A 19,575-nucleotide genomic window follows, 5' to 3' on the forward strand; every position below is an offset into this window, starting at 1 on the left:
AATGGAGAACTGGCATCTGAAAGAGCTCAGCCATGTAAGGGGTTAACTGCTCCATGAAGAACAGTGGAGGGGGAGGAGCATTGCAATGTCACTTGGCTGAAATGAAACTAAAAGTATACAGTGTATTGTGTACAGTACCAAACTCTCTCCAGCTTTTCAGAAACATCTACTAACTACCTTTACACCGAGTCTACATTCTCACAGAAAGGACAGAGATATTATCCACAAACACACGCAAGTGAGTAGAGCGATTAACATGGATAGTTAAATTGTAGGTAAGCTTTAGTGTGTTTACTAACTCCTTTCATTTTTCATGTTTACTGTGTGCAAATCCTTTTTCTTTTTCAACAGTATGATTTAACTCTTTATCCTTTGGTTATAGGACTATTTTCTATGTTATATGGTAACACATTGTATCAAGATTGGCTAGTATCTGCCCATAATGCAATGTTGGAAACTCTAAAGCTAAAACTATAACTGTTGACTGATTCTACACTTTAAAAAAAACGGGTGCTAAGTAGAACCATACAGGGTTCTTCGGTTTGCCCCCATAGATTAACCCCCTGTATATGGTTCTACCTAGAACCCTCTATGAATGGTTCTACCAAAAACCATTTTATCAGCCAAAAGTTCTTGCTAGAACCGTCCATGAAGGCTTCTACCCTTTATCTTTGGAGGGTTATTACTAGAACCCTCTATGAACAAGTAGAACCCATCAGCCTCATTACCCTTTAAAATGTAGTTATTTATGACAATACATAACATATACAATAAGGCCTTTCTTTGCGGGTCTAGCTATACCCTAACACAATGGTGTTAGGAATCTCCAGGTTTACAGGCCACATCAGGCCTGCAAGTCACATTATGCTGGCTTGCAAAGTGATGTGTAATTCATATTGGAATCCAGCCAGAGTTAGGATATCCAACAAGTGGAATTGTTAATCACCCGCAACCTGTATTCAGAATGACTGCCAGTGTAGAGAAGATTGAATAATGAAACTACCTCGATCATCTAAACTGGAACAACGATCTCAGTAACGGGTGCAATAAATCCAGTTACTAACAGACTGGAAAAGTTGAGCAAACAGTATGTTATTTATCTTTGTGTAGCATAAAATTCATCAACCAATCAACGTACATGCAAAAACAAATACATTATTACAGTAAAACAAACTATTCTGAAAATGTCAATGCAATAGAACATTGTCACACCTGCTCCCGCTCCCCCTCCCTGGCGCTCGAGGGCACCAGGCTGCCCATGTTACCGCATCAACGCTTATTGGACTCACCTGGACTCCTTCACTTTGTTGACTGCCCCTTCTATATCTGTCTGTTCCCCAGTTTGATCACCGTGTCTGCATTGATGTTGTGTTTCGTTTCCCCTGTCCAGACGCTGTCCGTGTTTTGTTCCATGTATTTTATTTATTAAGTTATCACCCTGTACTTGCTTCCTGTCTCCCAGAGTCTGTCAGACAGATATCGTTACAAGCATGCTGTGAAATATTACAGTATATATGGTTCTATGTTGAACCCTTCTTGCCTTCCAAAGAATCCTTCTTGCCTTCCAAAGAATCATCAAAAAACCCTTTCTTCCAAAACCAGTTCTTAGGATGTTACACATTCTAGATAGAACCCTTTGACTTACAAAGAACCAATTTATTCCAAAAAGGGTTCTTCTGATCAAAATGGTTCTTGGTAGAACCCTATCCCTCCGCAAATTACGTTTTTGGAACGCATTTTTCTAAGAGTGTACATAAAGAAATTACAGTTTCACTTTTTCTCTCTGTCTAGATATGGCGTCCTCCAGCAGTGTCCTTTCTGATGAGTGGTTCCTGTGCTCTATCTGTATGGATGTGTTCACTGAGCCAGTCTCTATTCAATGTGGACACAACTTCTGCATGACCTGTATCAGGAAGTACTGGGATAGCAATGACCTGTGCCAGTGCCCCATGTGTAAAAATACATTTGATAAGAGACCAGATCTCCTTGTTAATGCTTTCATTTCTGAGATGGCTGCTCAGTTCAGGAAGTCAGTTAAAAGGAAAGCTCCCAGCAGCCCAGACCAATGCCCTGCCAAACCTGGAGAAGTGTCCTGTGAAATCTGCACTGAGATGAAGCTCAAGGCCCTGAAGTCCTGCCTGGTGTGTCTGACCTCTTACTGTGAGACTCACCTGGAGCCTCATCAGAGAGTCGCAGCCTTAAGGAGACACAAGCTGATCGACCCTGTTCAGAACCTGGAAGACAGGATATGCAAGACACACGAGAGACTCCTGGAGTTGTTCTGTAGGACTGACCAGATGTGTGTTTGTGTCTTGTGCATAAAAACAGACCACAAGACTCATAATATGGTGCCTCTAGAGGAAGAGTTTGGAGAGAGGAAGGGTAAATTAGAAAAAACAGAGGCAAAAGTGCAGCAGAAGATCCAGGAGCGACTGGACAAGGTTCAGGAGATAAAACACTCAGTAGAGGTCAGCAAGAGAGATGCAGAGCGAGAGATAGCAGACAGCGTTAAGGTATTCACTGCTCTGGTGCGCTCCATTGAAAAGAACCAGGCTGATCTCATTGAGGTGATTGAGAAAAAGCAGAAAGCAGCAGAGATGCAGGCTGAAGGACTCATTAAAGAGCTGGAGCAGGAAATAACTGAGTTAAATAGGAGAAGCACTGAGCTGGAGCAGCTCTCACACACTGAGGACCACCTCCATCTAGTCCAGAGCTTTCCTACTCTGTGCACACCTCCACCTACCAAGGACTGGTCTGAGATCATTGTTCACAGCGATCTGTGTGTGATGACTTTGAGGAGAGTGGTTTGTCAGCTGGAGGAGACACTGAATAAAGAGATTGAGAAGCTGCCTGAAATCAAACTGAAGAGGATGCAGCAGTATGCAGTGGATGTTACTCTGGACCCTAATACAGCACAACGTGAACTCATCCTGTCTGAGGATGGGAAACAAGTAAGACATGGAGACACACAACAGAATCTCCCTGATAACCCAAAGAGGTTTGATCCTGTCCTTATAGTCTTGGGAAAGGAGGGTTTCTCCTCAGGGAGATTTTACTATGAGGTGACTGTTACAGGGAAGACTGGATGGAGTTTAGGAGTAGCCAGAGAGTCCATAAACAGGAAGAGGAATATCACACTGTGCCCTGATAGTGGATGCTGGGCTGTGGTCCTGACGGATAGGAGTAAGTACGCAGCTTGTGCCCCCATCTTTACCCCCCTCTACCTGAGAGAGAAGCCCCAGAAGGTGGGGGTATTTGTGGATTATGAGGAGGGGCAGGTCTCCTTTTATGATGTGGAGGCCAGGTCTCATATCTACTCTTTCACTGGCTGCACCTTCACTGAGAAACTCTATCCATGCTTCAACCCCGCCGTTAATCATGGTGGTAAAAACTCTGCCCCTCTGATAATCTATTCTTTCAATCACACAGACTGAGTTTGAACCTGAAAGTAACTGACCTGTAAAATTAGTACCTAAACTAGAGTTCTCATTTATGAAATAATATTATACTGTAGTGTATTACTGATATGGTTGTTGTTTGTTATAATCAGAAGTCCATCTGTCAGTCTGTTAGACATGATGAATACAGAATGCATCAGCAATGTAACACAGGATCCCTGTATTACCAAATCTCTCAGGCTCATAACAAGTTACCTCAATCATTCAAACTGGAACAACAATCTCAGTAACAGGTGCAATAAATCCAATTACAAATAGATTGGATTAGTTTAGATATTATCTTTGTATAGCATACAATAAATCAACCAATCAATGCACATGCAAAAACACGGATATTACAGTAAAACAAACAATTCTGAAAATCTCCCTGCAATAGAGCATGCTGGGAAATATTATATACGGTTCTATGTAGAACCCTTCTTGCCTTCCAAATAATCATTTTCGCCTTCCAAAGAGTCATCAAAGAACCCTTTCTTTCAAAAAGGATTTTTCTGATCAAAACGGATCTTGGTAGAACCCTATCCCTCCGCAAACAACACTTTTGGAATCCTTTTTTCTAAGAGTGTAGATATTATGCACACGTTATATCTCTGTTGATCCTCATTAGCTGTAATGAACATTGAGTAACATTCCGTTTTTTTTAAACCAGTTGAAAAGTGATCAAATTGGTATTCAGTCTAGTACAGTTCCAGAGCTTTAGAATACTGATGGATATTTATAACATCAGTTTGGAATATTAGACTTATGCCACTGTGGTGTCTGGTTGATATAATATGGACATGTAAATTATGTGGTGGTTGATGTAGCCTTATTCTATGCAATATGATTGAATTGGATGTCATTTTGTTTGGGGGAGGGAGGGGGCGAATCTATGTGATATTGGGGTGTGTGTAATGGTCTGTTTCTGACTCATCATAACTGTATCTAATTCTCAAATATATATTTTTACAAAAAAATAAATGTACATGTTATTGCACATTGTCTGTCTGCCTGTCTGATCTGATAATAACATGAATAACACTTATTGTGAAAATAAAGGTAAAGAATTAGTGATTGAATGACGAAAGATATCAGGAGAAATATGACAGTGGACAGTCCCCTCGACTGAAATAATGTATTATTGACTTAAATCTAAATAAAAATATCCATGCTATGAAATGTATAATCTACAGACAATGGAAAACTGGCATCTGAGAGAGTTCAGCCATGTAAGGAGTTAACTGTTCCAGGGAGAGGGGAGGACCATTTCAATGTCACTTTGCTGAAATGAAACTTAAGTATACAGTGTATTATGAGCGGACCAAACTCTCTCCAGCTCTTCAGGAATATCTATTAAATACACTGAGTCTACTATCTCACAGAAAAGACAGAGATATTACCCAGAAACACATGCAGGTGAGTAGATAGATTAACATGGCCAGATAAATTGAAGATAAAGCTTAACCATGCTTGATGTGTGAAAATCTTTTTTCTTTTCCAACAGTATATTAAAACTCTTTATTCTCTGGTTATGGAACTATTTTCTATTTTATATGGTAACAACTTGTGTCTAGATTGGCTAGTATCCGCCCATAACGCAATGTAGGAAACTCTAAAGCTAAAACTACAATTTACTTGACTGATTCTAGATTATACGTTTTTTACAGTTTGACTTTTTTTCTCTGTCTATATATGGCGTCCTCCAGCAGTCCTGTATGAAGAAAAGTTCCTGTGCTCTATCTGTCCGGATGTGTTCACTGAGGAAGGCTTAAGGTATCATTAAAGAGCTGGAGAAGGAAATCACTGAGCTAAAGAGAAGAAGCATTGACCTTGAGCAGCTCTCACACACTGAGGACCACCTAAACCTCCTCCAGAGCTTCCCATCCTCGGCAACCCTCCACTCACCAAGGACAGTGATCTGTGTGTGGAGACTGTGAGGAGAGCTGTGTCTCAGCTAGAAGAGACAGTCATGAGTGAGATGAAGAGGTTGTGTGATGCTGAGCTGAAGAGGATTCAGCAGTATGCAGTGGATGTTACTTTGGACCCTGATACCGCAAGCCCCTGGCTCATACTGTCTAAGAATGGGAAAGAAGTGAGAACTGGAGACAAAAAACAGGATCTCCCTGATAACCCAAAGAGGTTTGATTCTGCCGTTAATGTCTTGGGAAAAAAAGGCTTCTCCTCAGGGAGATTCTACTATGAGGTGACTGTTACAGGGAAGACTGAGTGGAATTTAGGAGTGGCCAGAGAGTCTGTCAACAGAAAGGGGACTGTCACATTGAGCCCTGATAATGGACGCTGGGCAGTGATCCTGAGGGATGGGAGTAAGTACATAGCTTGTGCCCCGACCCGTGTCCACCTCTACCTGAGAGAGAAGCCCAGGAAGGTTGGGGTGTTTGTGGATTATGAGGAGGGGCAGGTCTCCTTTTATGATGTGGAGGCCAGGTCTCATATCTACTCTTTCACTGGCTACACCTTCACTGAGAAACTCTATCCATACTTCAGCCCTTTGCTCAATTATGGTGGTAAAAACTCTACTCCTCTAATCATCTCTCCTGTCAATCACACAGAGTTTGAACCTGAAATTAACTGACCTGTAAAATAAGTACCTCAATTAGAGAATATTTCACTGTATTTTATTAACTGATGTTGTTTGTTATCAGTAGCCGATCTGTTTTTAAGTTTCCCAGTAAGAAAACCAAAAATGTTGCTCAAATTGAAGGGGGAACTAACAGAGTCACTGACAACTAAAACGAACCAGTGCAGTTTTGGGAGGGGTTCTAAATTACATTCATGGGGGTGTCCACTGAAAGTTGACTAGCAGCAACAACTGGGACCTAAAAGCCACCCACCATGAACGAACACTAAAAAGCAAACAAAAGAAAAACCCACACCAAACAAAGACAGGAAGCAAACCAAAATGGAGGAGCAAAATGAAAACAGGTAAGATCAGATAAAGGATTGTTCTTTTAGAACTCAAACAGGGCGAGCCAACGAAAGGTGTTAACCCTCCACATCTCTCAAGACAAAATGGAGCACTGGGCCGGCCACTCTTAAATATCACCTGGGCCAGCACAGGTGAAACACCTTCCCACTAACGAGATGGCAAACCAGCACAGGTGTAACACTAACGAGGTGACACCAATTGGTGCGCCCCACGTGCTAACGTCCAACCTCTAAATATAAATGGAAAAACCAAAGCCTGTAACATTGTCAGTCTGTTAGACATGATGAGTGCATAATGCACCAGCAATATAACATAGTCTACCTGTATTACCAAATCTCTCAGGCTCACAACAAGGTATGACTTCATATCTGGGAGAGAGAATTCAGAGGATGTTCTGATTATTGTCCCCCACGATGAAATCGGGGAGGGGACTTTGAATCTGTCTCCGTTCGTTAGCACGTTTGTATGTTTGTCACACGTGATATTTCAGACTGGAATGGCCCGTTTTTGAAATAAGCTTGGTTGTATGTCTTGCTATTGAGATCCGGCATTTCCAAAATTACACAGATTGGCCAGATGGAGGCACTATAACAAGCAATTAAAAATGCAAATTTTGAAAGGTCACGTCCCTCACCCAGTTTGTCCAAAAGTCATGAAATTCGGTACATCGGTCCCTCTCCTCAGAGATCCATAAGGTCTGCAATGATGGATATTCCGCCATTTAGAATTTTGTGGAAAACACTTAAAACGCTACTCCCCTGGCACTGAATGACCGATCTGCAAGAAACTTTATATGTGGTATGTATGGACAAATGTCTCTCAACGCCATATATTCCAGACTAGTACCTAAAACAACATGGCCATATTGGCCAGTAAACTTTCATGTTGTCTGACACAAATCAGTCACATATATTTGTATTGTAACAGATTTGGTACACATGTTGAAATCACTGTCAAGACTCATCATATGCAAGAACATTCATATCGACCACAAGGTGGCACTAAAACTGGCACATTTTGTTACTATCAGCATAGTCTAGTTTGAATTTACTGGGGGTTGGGGGTTACTTCATTCGTGGGGAAGGAAATGTTTACTGTTGCATTGTTTTTATCAGATAATATCAGCACTATATATTTGTTTTACCTAGCTGTAAGTAAGCATTTCACTGTAATGTCTGCACCTGTTGTATTCGGCGCATGTGACCAATAAAATTTTATTTTATTTTTATTTTATTTTTATATGCACTGTATTTCTCTGTTGATCCTCAATAGCTGTAATGGACACTGAGTAACATTCAGGATGTCTAGATAATTACATTCAGTTGAATAGTGATAAAATTGGTATTCAGTCTAGTACAGTCCCAGACCTTTATAATAGTGATGGATATTTATGACATCAGTTTGGAATAGTAGACGTATGCCACTGTGATGTCTGCTATAATATGGAAATATACATAATGAGGTGATTGATGTAGCCTTATTCTATGAAAAATGATTTAATTGAATGTCATTTTGTTTGAGAATCCATGTGATATTGGGGTGTTGGTAATGGTCTGTTTGTGTGGTTTTGCTGACTCATCATCACTTTCAAAGATACATTTTCACAAAAAAATTAAGTCACATGTTATTGTACTTTGTCTGTCTGTCTGTCTGAACTTATAATAACTTGAATGACATTCATTGTGAAAATAGAGTTAAAGAATTAGTGAGTGAATGAGTGATTGAAAGACGAGAAAATATGACACTGGACAGACAGTCACCTCAACTTAAATAATATATTCTTGACATAAATCTAAATAAGTATATCCATGCTATAAATCCAAACTCTACAGACAATGGTAAGCTTGCATCAGAGAGTTTAGCCAAGTAAGGGGTTAACTTTTCCAGAAAAATAAATGCATAGCAGTATTGGGTGGGGAGGAGCATGGAAATGTCACTTTGCTGAAGTGAAACTAAAGTACACAATATATTGTCTTGGAGACCAAACTCTCTTCAGAAACATCTATTAAATAGCTATTCACCATGTCTCATATCTCACAGAAAGGACAGAGATATTAAATTAACAACAAACACATCCAGGTGAGTAGAGAAACGAAAAAGGATAGTTAAGTTCAAGATAAGATTCAGTGTTATATGGTAGCAACTTCTATCAAGATTGGCTAGTATCTGCCCATAATGCAAAGTTGGAAACTCTAAATCTAAAACTACAGAGAGCTGACTTATTCTAGATTATTTTTTACAGTTTGACTTTTTTTCTCCGTCTAGACATGGCGTCCTCCAGCAGTCCCCTGTCTGAAGAGCAGTTCCTGTGCTCCATCTGTCTGGATGTGTTCACTGAGCTGGTCTCTATTCAATGTGGACACAACTTCTGCATGCCCTGTATCAGGAAGTACTGGGATAGCAATGATCTGTGTCAGTGCCCCACGTGTAAAAATACATTTGATAAGAGGAACAATGAAACCCTTTACTTGAGAGAAGCCCCAGAAGTTGGGGGTGATTGTTGATTATGAGGAGGGTCAGGTCTCTTTTTGTGATGTGGAGGCCAGGTCTCATATCTACTATTTTACTGGCTACATATTCACTGAGAAAATATTTCCATACTTGAGCCCTAGCCTTAATTATGGTGGTAAAAAGTCTGCCTCTCTGATAATCTCTCCTGTCAATCACACAAACTGAGTTTGAACCTGAAAGTAACTGACCTGTAAAATTAGTACCTCAATTAGAGTAATCTTTTATACACCAGGGAGAATATTTCACTGTAGTTTATTAACTGTTGTTTAGTATTATCAGTAGCCTATCTATTTTTAAGTTCCCCACCAAAAATGTCACTCAAACAGAAGGGGGAATTAACAGAGTCACTGACTCCAAACGAAACAGGTGGGGTTTTAGGAGGGGTTCTAAAAGACATTCATGAGGGTGTCAACTGAAAGTTGACTCGTAACTACTGGGACCTAAAAGACACCCACAATGAGTGCCCACTAACAGGCTATCCACACCAAACAAAGACAGGAAGCAAACCAAAATGGTGGAACAAAACATAAACAAGTAAGATCAGATAAAGGTTTGTTCTTTCAGAAATTAAATAGGGATTAAATGTTTACTGTTGCATTGTTTTTATCAGATAATATCAGCACTATATATTTGTTTTATCTAGATAGTATATGCACTGTATATCTCTGTTGATCCTCAAAAGCTGTAATGGACACTGAGTAACATTCAGGATGTCTAGATAATTAAATTCAGTTGAATAGTGATAAAAGTGGTATTCAGTCTTGTAACAGAAATATATGTGATATTGGTGTGTGTGTAATGGTCTGTTTCTGTGGTTTTGTTGACTCATCATCACTATATATACTTATCAAAAGATTTTCACTAACAAATAAAGTCACAAGACACCTTGTGTATCGGCCTGTCTGAACTTTCAATAACATGAATGACATTCATTTTGAAAATCGTTAAAGAATATGAGTGATTGAAAGATGAAAGAAATATGAAAATATGACAGTGGACAGTGACACAGACAACGATTTAAATAATGATTCTGATTCTTGAATTAAATCCAAATATAAATTATGTATGTATGTATTTATATACAGTGGGGGAAAAAAGTATTTAGTCAGCCACCAATTGTGCAAGTTCTCCCACTTAAAAAGATGAGAGAGTCCTGTAATTTTCATCATAGGTACACGTCAACTATGACAGACAAAATGAGAAAAAAAAATCCAGAAAATCACATTGTAGGATTTTTAATGAATTTATTTGCAAATTATGGTGGAAAATAAGTATTTGGTCAATAACAAAAGTTTCACAATACTTTGTTATATACCCTTTGTTGGCAATGACACAGGTCAAATGTTTTCTGTAAGTCTTCACAAGGTTTTCACACACTGTTGCTGGTATTTTGGCCTATTCCTCCATGCAGATCTCCTCTAGAGCAGTGATGTTTTGGGGCTGTCGCTGGGCAACACGGACTTTCAACTCCCTCCAAAGATTTTCTATGGGGTTGAGATCTGAAGACTGGCTAGGCCACTCCAGGACCTTGAAATGCTTCTTACGAAGCCACTCCTTCGTTGCCCGGGCGGTGTGTTTGGGATCATTGTCATGCTGAAAGACCCAGCCACGTTTCATCTTCAATGCCCTTGCTGATGGAAGGAGGTTTTCACTCAAAATCTCACGATACATGGCCCCATTCATTCTTTCCTTCACAGAGATCAGTCGTCCTGGTCCCTTTGCAGAAAAACACCCCCAAAGCATGATGTTTCCACCCCCATGCTTCACAGTAGGTATGGTGTTCTTTGGATGCAACTCAGCATTCTTTGTCCTCCAAACACGACGAGTTGAGTTTTTACTAAAAAAGTTCTATTTTGGTTTCATCTGACCATATGACATTCTCCCAATCCTCTTCTGGATCATCCAAATGCACTCTAGCAAACTTCAGACAGGCCTGGACATGTACTGGCTTAAGCAGGGGGACACGTCTGGCACTGCAGGATTTGAGTCCCTGGCAGCGTAGTGTGTTACTGATGGTAGGCTTTGTTACTTTGGTCCCAGCTCTCTGCAGGTCATTCACTAGGTCCCCCCGTGTGGTTCTGGGATTTTTGCTCACCGTTCTTGTGATCATTTTGACCCCACGGGGTGAGATCTTGCGTGGAGCCCCAGATCGAGGGAGATTATCAGTGGTCTTGTATGTCTTCCATTTCCTAATAATTGCTCCCACAGTTGATTTCTTCAAACCAAGCTGCTTACCTATTGCAGATTCAGTCTTCCCAGCCTGGTGCAGGTCTACAATTTTGTTTCTGGTGTCCTTTGACAGCTCTTTGGTCTTGGCCATAGTGGAGTTTGGAGTGTGACTGTTTGAGGTTGTGGACAGGTGTCTTTTACACTGATAACAAGTTCAAACAGGTGCCATTAATACAGGTAACAAGTGGAGGACAGAGGAGCCTCTTAAAGAAGAAGTTACAGGTCTGTGAGAGCCAGAAATCTTGCTTGTTTGTAGGTGACCAAATACTTATTTTCCACCATAATTTGCAAATAAATTCATTAAAAATCCTACAATGTGATTTTCTGGATTTTTTTTTCTCAATTCGTCTGTCATAGTTGACGTGTACTTATGATGAAAATTACAGGCCTCTCATCTTTTTAAGTGGGAGAACTTGCACATTTGGTGGCTGACTAAATACTTTTTTCCCCCACTGTATATATATGCTATAAATTCATACTCTACAGACAATGGAGAACTGGCATCAGAGAGTTCAGCCATGTAAGGGGTTAACTGCTCCATGAAGAACAGTGGATGGGGAGGATAATTGCAATGTCACTTTGCTGAAATGAAACTAAAAGTATACAGTGTATTGTGCACGGTACCAAACTATCTCCAGCTCTTTAGAAATATCTATTAACTACCTTTACACAGAGTCTACTTTCTCACAGAAAGGACAGAGATATTATCCACCAACACAAGCAGGTGAGTAGAGAGATTAACATGCAGTTAAATTGTAGGTAAGCTTTAGTGTGTTTACTAACTACTTTACTTTTTCGTGTTTACTGTGTGCAAATCTTTTTTAAATTTTTTTCAACCATATGTTTAAACTCTTCATCCTTTGGATATAGGACTATTTTCTATGTAATATGGTAACACCCTGTATCAAGATTGGCTAGTATCTGCCCATAATGCAATGTTGGAAACTCTAAAGCTAAAACTACAACAGAGTTGACTGATTCTACACTCTTAGAAAAAAAGTAGAACCATGTTCTTCGGTTTGTCCTCATAGGGAAACCCCCTGTATATGGTTAAACCTAGAACCGTTTATGAAGAGTTCTACCAATAACCCTTTTATCTTTGGAGGGTTATTACTAGAACCCTCTATGAACAAGTAGAACCCACCAGCCTAATTAGCCTTTAGAATGTAGTTATTTATAACAATACATAACATATATAATAAGGCCTTTCTTTGAGAACCTAGTTACAGTTGCTTGCGAAAGTATTCACCCCCTTGGCATTTTTCCTATTTTGTTGTCTTACAACCTAGAATTAAACTAGATTTTTGGGGGGTTTGTATCATCTGATTTCCACAACATGCCTACAACTTTGAAGATGCAAAATATTTGTATTGTGAAATAAGAAAAATAAAAAATTAAAACTTGAGCGTGCATAACTATTAATACCCACCCACAAAGTCAATACTTTGTAGAGCCACCTTTTGCAGCAATTACAGCTGCAAGTCTTTTGGGGTATGTCTCTATAAGCTTGGCACATCTAGCCACTGGGATTTTTGCAAATTTTTCAAGGCAAAACTGCTCCAGCTCCTTCAAGTTGGATGGGTTTCGCTGGTGTACAGCAATCTTTAAGTCATACCACAGATTCTCAATTGGATTGAGGTCTGGGCTTTGACTAGGCCATTCCAAGACATTTAAATGTTTCCCCTTAAACCACTCGAGTGTTGCTTTAGAAGTATGCTTAGGGTCATTGTCCTGCTGGAAGGAATTTCCCTGTATTTAGCGCCATCCATCATTCCTTCAATTCTAACCAGTTTCCCAGTCCCTGCTGATGAAAAACATCCCCACAGCATGATGCTGCCACCACCATGCTTCACTGTGGGGATGGTGTTCTCAGGGTGATGAGAGGTGTTGGGTTTGTGCCAGACATAGCGTTTTCCTTGATGGCCAAAAAGTTCAATTTTAGTCTCATCTGACCAGAGTACCTTCTTCCATATGTTTGGGGAGTCTCCAACATGCCTTTTGGCGAAGACCAAATGTGTTTGCTTATTTTTTTCTATAAGCAATGGCTTTTTTCTGGCCACTCTTCCGTAAAGCCCAGCTCTGTGGAGTGTACGGCTTAAAGTGGTCCTATGGACAGATACTCCAATCTCCGCTGTGGAGCTTTACGGCACCTTCAGGGTTATCTTTGGTCTCTGTTGCCTCTCTGATTAATGCCCTCCTTCCCTGGTCCGTGAGTTTTGGTGGGGGGCCCTCTCTTGGCAGGTTTGTTGTGGTGCCATATTCTTTCCATTTTTTAATAATGGATTTAATTGTTGTCCGTGGGATGTTCAAAATTTCTGATATTTTTTTATAAGCCAACCCTGATCTGTACTTCTCCACAACTTTGTCCCTGACCTGTTTGAGAGCTCCTTGGTCTTCATGGTGTGGTCCTCTGTAGCTCAGCTGGTAGAGCACGGCGCTTGTAACGCCAAGGTAGTGGGTTCGATCCCCGGGACCACCCATACACAAAAATGTATGCACGCATGACTGTAAGTCGCTTTGGATAAAAGCGTCTGCTAAATGGCATATTATTATTATATTATTATTATGGTGCTACTTGCTTGGTGGTGCCCCTTGCTTAGTGGTGTTGCAGACTCTGAGGCCTTTCAGAACAGGTGTATATATACTGAGATCATGTGACAGATCATGTGACACTTAGATTGCACACAGGTGGACTTTATTTAACTAATTATGTGACTTCTGAAGGTAAATGGTTGCACCAGATCTTTTTTAGGGGCTTCATAGCAAAGGGGGAGAATACATATTCACACACCACTTTCCCATTATTTAACATGTTATTTTTTTCATTTCACTTCACCAATTTTGACTATTTTGTGTATGTCCATTTCATGAAATAAAAATAAAAATCAAATTAAATAACAGGTTGTAATGCAACAAAATAGGAAAAACACCAAGCGGGATGAATACTTTTGCAAGGCACTGTATACCCTAACACAGTGGTGTTAGGAAGCTCCTGGTTTACAGGCCACATCAGGCCTGTCATTCATATTATGCTGGCTTGCAATGTAATGTGTAATTCATATTGGAATCCAGCCATAGTTAGGATATCCAGCAAGTGGAATTGTTAATCATCCGCAACCTGCGTCTGCTAAATTACTAAAATGTAAAATGTAAATGTAAATGTATTCAGAATGACTGCCAGGGTAGGGAGGCTTGAATACTGAGACTACCTCAATCATCTAACCTGGAACAACAATCTCAGTAACGGGTGCATAAATCCAGTTAATAACAGACAGGATTAGTTTAGAAAACAGTATGTTATTTATCTTTGTGAACCATAAAATTAATCAACCAATCAAAGTACATGCAATAGAGAAGTCTGTGAAATATTACAGTACATATGGTTCTATGTCGAACCCTTGCCTTCCAAAGAACCCTTCTCACCTTCCAAAGAACCCTTCTTGCCCTCCAAATAATCATTAAAAAAAAACTTTCTTCCCAAACCAGTTCTTAGGATGTTACACATTCTAGATAGCACCCTTTGACTTACAAATAACAGTTTTCTTCCAAAAAGCATTCATCTGATCAAAACGGTTCTTGGTAGAACCCTATCCCTCCGCAAATGACCTTCTTGGAACACATTTTTATAAGAGTGTAGATATGGCGTCCTCCAGCATTGTCCTTTTTGATGAGTGGTTCCTGTGCTCTATCTATATGGATGTGTTCACTGAGCCAGTCTCTATTCAATGTGGACACAACTTCTGCATGACCTGTATCAGGAAGTACTGGGATAGCAATGACCTGTGCCAGTGCCCCATGTGTAAAAATACATTTGATAAGAGACCAGATCTCTTTGTTAATGCTTTCATTTCTGAGATGGCTGCTCAGTTCAGGAAGTCAGATAAAAGGAAAGCTCCCAGCAGCCCAGACCAATGCCCTGCCAAACCTGGAGAAGTGTCCTGTGAAATCTGCACTGAGATGAAGCTCAAGGCCCTGAAGTCCTGCCTGGTGTGTCTGACCTCTTACTGTGAGACTCACCTGGAGACTCATCAGAGAGTCGCAGCCTTAAGGAGACACAAGCTGATCGACCCTGTTCAGAACCTGGAAGACAGGATATGCAAGACACACGAGAGACTCCTGGAGTTGTTCTGTAGGACTGACCAGATGTGTGTTTGTGTCTTGTGCATAAAAACAGACCACAAGACTCATAATATGGTGCCTCTAGAGGAAGAGTTTGGAGAGAGGAAGGGTAAATTAGAAAAAACAGAGGCAAAAGTGCAGCAGAAGATCCAGGAGCGACTGGAGAAGGTTCAGGAGATAAAACAATCAGTAGAGCTCAGCAAGAGAGATGCAGAGAGAGAGATAGCGGACAGCGTTAAGGTATTCACTGCTCTGGTGCGCTCCATTGAAAAGAACCAGGCTGATCTCATTGAGGTTATTGAGAAGAAGCAGAAAGAAGCAGAAATGCAGGCTGAAGGACTCATTAAAGAGCTGGAGCAGGAAATCACTGAGCTAAAGAGGAGAAGCACTGAACTGGTGCAGATCTCACACACTGAGGACCACCTCCATCTAGTCCAGAGCTTCCCATCCCTGTGCACCCCTCCACCCACCAAGGACTGGTCTGAGATCAGTGTTCACAGCGATCTGTGTGTGAAGACTTTGAGGAGAGTGGTGTGTCAGCTGGAGGAGACACTGAATAAAGAGATTGAGAAGCTGCCTGAAATTAAACTGAAGAGGATGCAGCAGTATGCAGTGGATGTTACTCTGGACCCTAATACAGCACAACGTGAACTCATCCTGTCTGAGGATGGGAAACAAGTAAGACATGGAGACACACAACAGAATCTCCCTGATAACCCAAAGAGGTTTGATCCTGTCCTTATAGTCTTGGGAAAGGAGGGTTTCTCCTCAGGGAGATTTTACTATGAGGTGACTGTTACAGGGAAGACTGGATGGAGTTTAGGAGTAGCCAGAGAGTCCATAAACAGGAAGAGGAATATCACACTGTGCCCTGATAGTGGATGCTGGGCTGTGGTCCTGACGGATAGGAGTAAGTACGCAGCTTGTGCCCCCATCTTTACCCCCCTCTACCTGAGAGAGAAGCCCCAGAAGGTGGGGGTATTTGTGGATTATGAGGAGGGGCAGGTCTCCTTTTAAGATGTGGATGCCAGGTCTCATATCTACTCCTTTACTGGCTGCACCTTCACTGAGAAACTCTATCCATGCTTCAACCCCGCCGTTTATCATTTTGGTAAAAACTCTGCCCCTCTGATAATCTCTTCTGTCAATCACACAGACTGAGTTTGAACCTGAAAGTAACTGACATGTACAATTTGTACCTAAATTAGAGTTTTCTTTTATGAAAAAATATTTCACTGTAGTGTATTACTGATATGGTTGTTGTTTGTTATAATCAGAAGTCCATCTGTCAGTCTGTTAGACATGATGAGTACAGAATGCAGCAGCAATGTAACACAGGATCTCTGTATTACCAAATCTCAGACTCATAACAAGTTACCGCAAGACTACCTCAATCATTTAAACTGGAACAACGATCTCAGTAACAGGTGCAATAAATCAAATTACAAACAGATTGGATTAGTTTAGATGTTATCTTTGTATAGCATACAATTAATCAACCTGTCACGATCGTCGTAGTAATGAGTAGACCAAGGCGCAGCGTGAGAAACAAACATGACTTTAATTAGTTAAAGTTTCTAAACAAAACACGACTCGTGAAGTCCACAGTGACACTGACCGAACACGGAACAAAAACCCACAAACCCAAAGTGAAACACAGACAGTTAAATATGGCTCCCAATCAGAGACAACCAGCAAACAGCTGACACTCGTTGCCTCTGATTGGGAGTCACTCAGTCAAACATAGAAACAGAACACATAGAATGAACACACCCTGGCTCAACATAATGAGTCCCAGAGCCAGGGTGTGACACAACCAATCAATACACATGCAAAAACACAGATATTACAGTAAAACAAACAATTCTGAAAATCTCCCTGCAATAGAGCATGCTGGGAAATATTATATATGGTTCTATGTAGAACCCTTCTTGCCTTCCAAAGAGTCATCAAAGAACCCTTTCTTCCAAAAAGGATTCTTCTGATCAAAACGGATCTTGGTAGAACCCTATCCCTCCGCAAACAACCCTTTTGGAATCCTTTTTTCTATGAGTGTAGATATTATGCACACGTTATATCTCTGTTGATCCTCATTAGCTGTAATGAACATTGAGTAACATTCCGTTTTTTTTAAACCAGTTGAAAAGTGATCAAATTGGTATTCAGTCTAGTACAGTTCCAGAGCTTTAGAATACTGATGGATATTTATAACATCAGTTTGGAATAGTAGACTTATGCCACTGTGGTGTCTGGTTGATATAATATGGACATGTAAATTATGTGGTGGTTAATGTAGCCTTATTCTATGCAATATGATTGAATTGGATGTCATTTTGTTTGGGGGAGGGAGGGGGCGAATCTATGTGATATTGGGGTGTGTGTAATGGTCTGTTTCTGACTCATCATAACTGTATCTAATTCTCAAATATATATTTTTACAAAAAAATAAATGTACATGTTATTGCACATTGTCTGTCTGCCTGTCTGATCAGATAATAACATGAATAACACTTATTGTGAAAATAAAGGTAAAGAATTAGTGAGTGAATGCCGAAAGAGATCAAGAGAAATATGACAGTGGAAACTCACACAGGCACCTTGACTTAAATAATGTATTATTGACTTAAATCTAAATAAAAATATCCATGCTATAAAATGTATAATCTACAGACAATGGAAAACTGGCATCTGAGAGAGTTCAGCCATGTAAGGAGTTAACTGTTCCAGGGAGAGGGGAGGACCATTTCAATGTCACTTTGCTGAAATGAAACTTAAGTATACAGTGTATTATGAGCGGACCAAACTCTCTCCAGCTCTTCAGGAATATCTATTAAATACACTGAGTCTACTATCTCACAGAAAAGACAGAGATATTACCCAGAAACACATGCAGGTGAGTAGATAGATTAACATGGCCAGATAAATTGAAGATAAAGCTTAACCATGCTTGATGTGTGAAAATCTTTTTTCTTTTCCAACAGTATATTAAAACTCTTTATTCTCTGGTTATGGAACTATTTTCTATTTTATATGGTAACAACTTGTGTCTAGATTGGCTAGTATCCGCCCATAACGCAATGTAGGAAACTCTAAAGCTAAAACTACAATTTACTTGACTGATTCTAGATTATACGTTTTTTACAGTTTGACTTTTTTTCTCTGTCTATATATGGCGTCCTCCAGCAGTCCTGTATGAAGAAAAGTTCCTGTGCTCTATCTGTCCGGATGTGTTCATTGAGGAAGGCTTAAGGTATCATTAAAGAGCTGGAGAAGGAAATCACTGAGCTAAAGAGAAGAAGCATTGACCTTGAGCAGCTCTCACACACTGAGGACCACCTAAACCTCCTCCAGAGCTTCCCATCCCTGTGCAACCCTCCACTCACCAAGGACAGTGATCTGTGTGTGGAGACTGTGAGGAGAGCTGTGTCTTGGCTAGAAGAGACAGTCATGAGTGAGATGAAGAGGTTGTGTGATGCTGAGCTGAAGAGGATTCAGCAGTATGCAGTGGATGTTACTTTGGACCCTGATACCGCAAGCCCCTGGCTCATACTGTCTAAGAATGGGAAAGAAGTGAGAACTGGAGACAAAAAACAGGATCTCCCTGATAACCCAAAGAGGTTTGATTCTGCCGTTAATGTCTTGGGAAAAAAAGGCTTCTCCTCAGGGAGATTCTACTATGAGGTGACTGTTACAGGGAAGACTGAGTGGAATTTAGGAGTGGCCAGAGAGTCTGTCAACAGAAAGGGGACTGTCACATTGAGCCCTGATAATGGACGCTGGGCAGTGATCCTGAGGGATGGGAGTAAGTACATAGCTTGTGCCCCGACCCGTGTCCACCTCTACCTGAGAGAGAAGCCCCAGAAGGTGGGGGTGTTTGTGGATTATGAGGAGGGGCAGGTTTCCTTTTATGATGTGGAGGCCAGGTCTCATATCTACTCTTTCACTGGCTACACCTTCACTGAGAAACTCTATCCATACTTCAGCCCTTTGCTCAATTATGGTGGTAAAAACTCTACTCCTCTAATCATCTCTCCTGTCAATCACACAGAGTTTGAACCTGAAATTAACTGACCTGTAAAATAAGTACCTCAATTAGAGAATATTTCACTGTATTTTATTAACTGATGTTGTTTGTTATCAGTAGCCGATCTGTTTTTAAGTTTCCCAGTAAGAAAACCAAAAATGTTGCTCAAACAGAAGGGGAAACTAACAAAGACAGGAAGCAAAAGAAAATGGTGGAGCAAAACAGGTAAGATCAGATAAAGGATTGTACTTTTAGAACTCAAATGGGGAGCGCCAACGAAAGGTGTTAACCCTCTACATCTCTCAAGA

The 19,575-nt window shown here is 40.5% G+C and overlaps 2 protein-coding genes and 1 pseudogene across 3 annotated transcripts in view; 2 read left to right on the top strand and 1 right to left on the bottom strand.

The window, feature by feature from the left end:
• LOC311129045 (voltage-dependent calcium channel subunit alpha-2/delta-1-like) overlaps positions 1 to 19,575 on the bottom strand; it is a 193,801-nt gene that overhangs the window by 63,545 nt on the left and 110,681 nt on the right. The window lies entirely within an intron of this gene.
• On the top strand, positions 156 to 19,464 carry LOC311128760 (annotated as a pseudogene). Its single transcript has 4 exons — positions 156 to 238; positions 1,792 to 3,428; positions 14,755 to 16,392; positions 18,595 to 19,464. The product of its transcript is annotated as an uncharacterized misc_RNA (transcript).
• Positions 5,232 to 6,467, top strand: LOC311129047 (erythroid membrane-associated protein-like). Its single transcript, XM_084161306.1, has one exon. It carries the CDS (start codon positions 5,407 to 5,409, stop codon positions 6,028 to 6,030), a length of 624 nt encoding a protein of 207 aa, XP_084017432.1. The 5' UTR covers positions 5,232 to 5,406; the 3' UTR covers positions 6,031 to 6,467.

This window comes from Coregonus lavaretus (assembly GCF_964263955.1).
Source record: "Coregonus lavaretus genome assembly, chromosome: 5".
Taxonomy (NCBI): Eukaryota; Metazoa; Chordata; class Actinopteri; order Salmoniformes; family Salmonidae; genus Coregonus; species Coregonus lavaretus.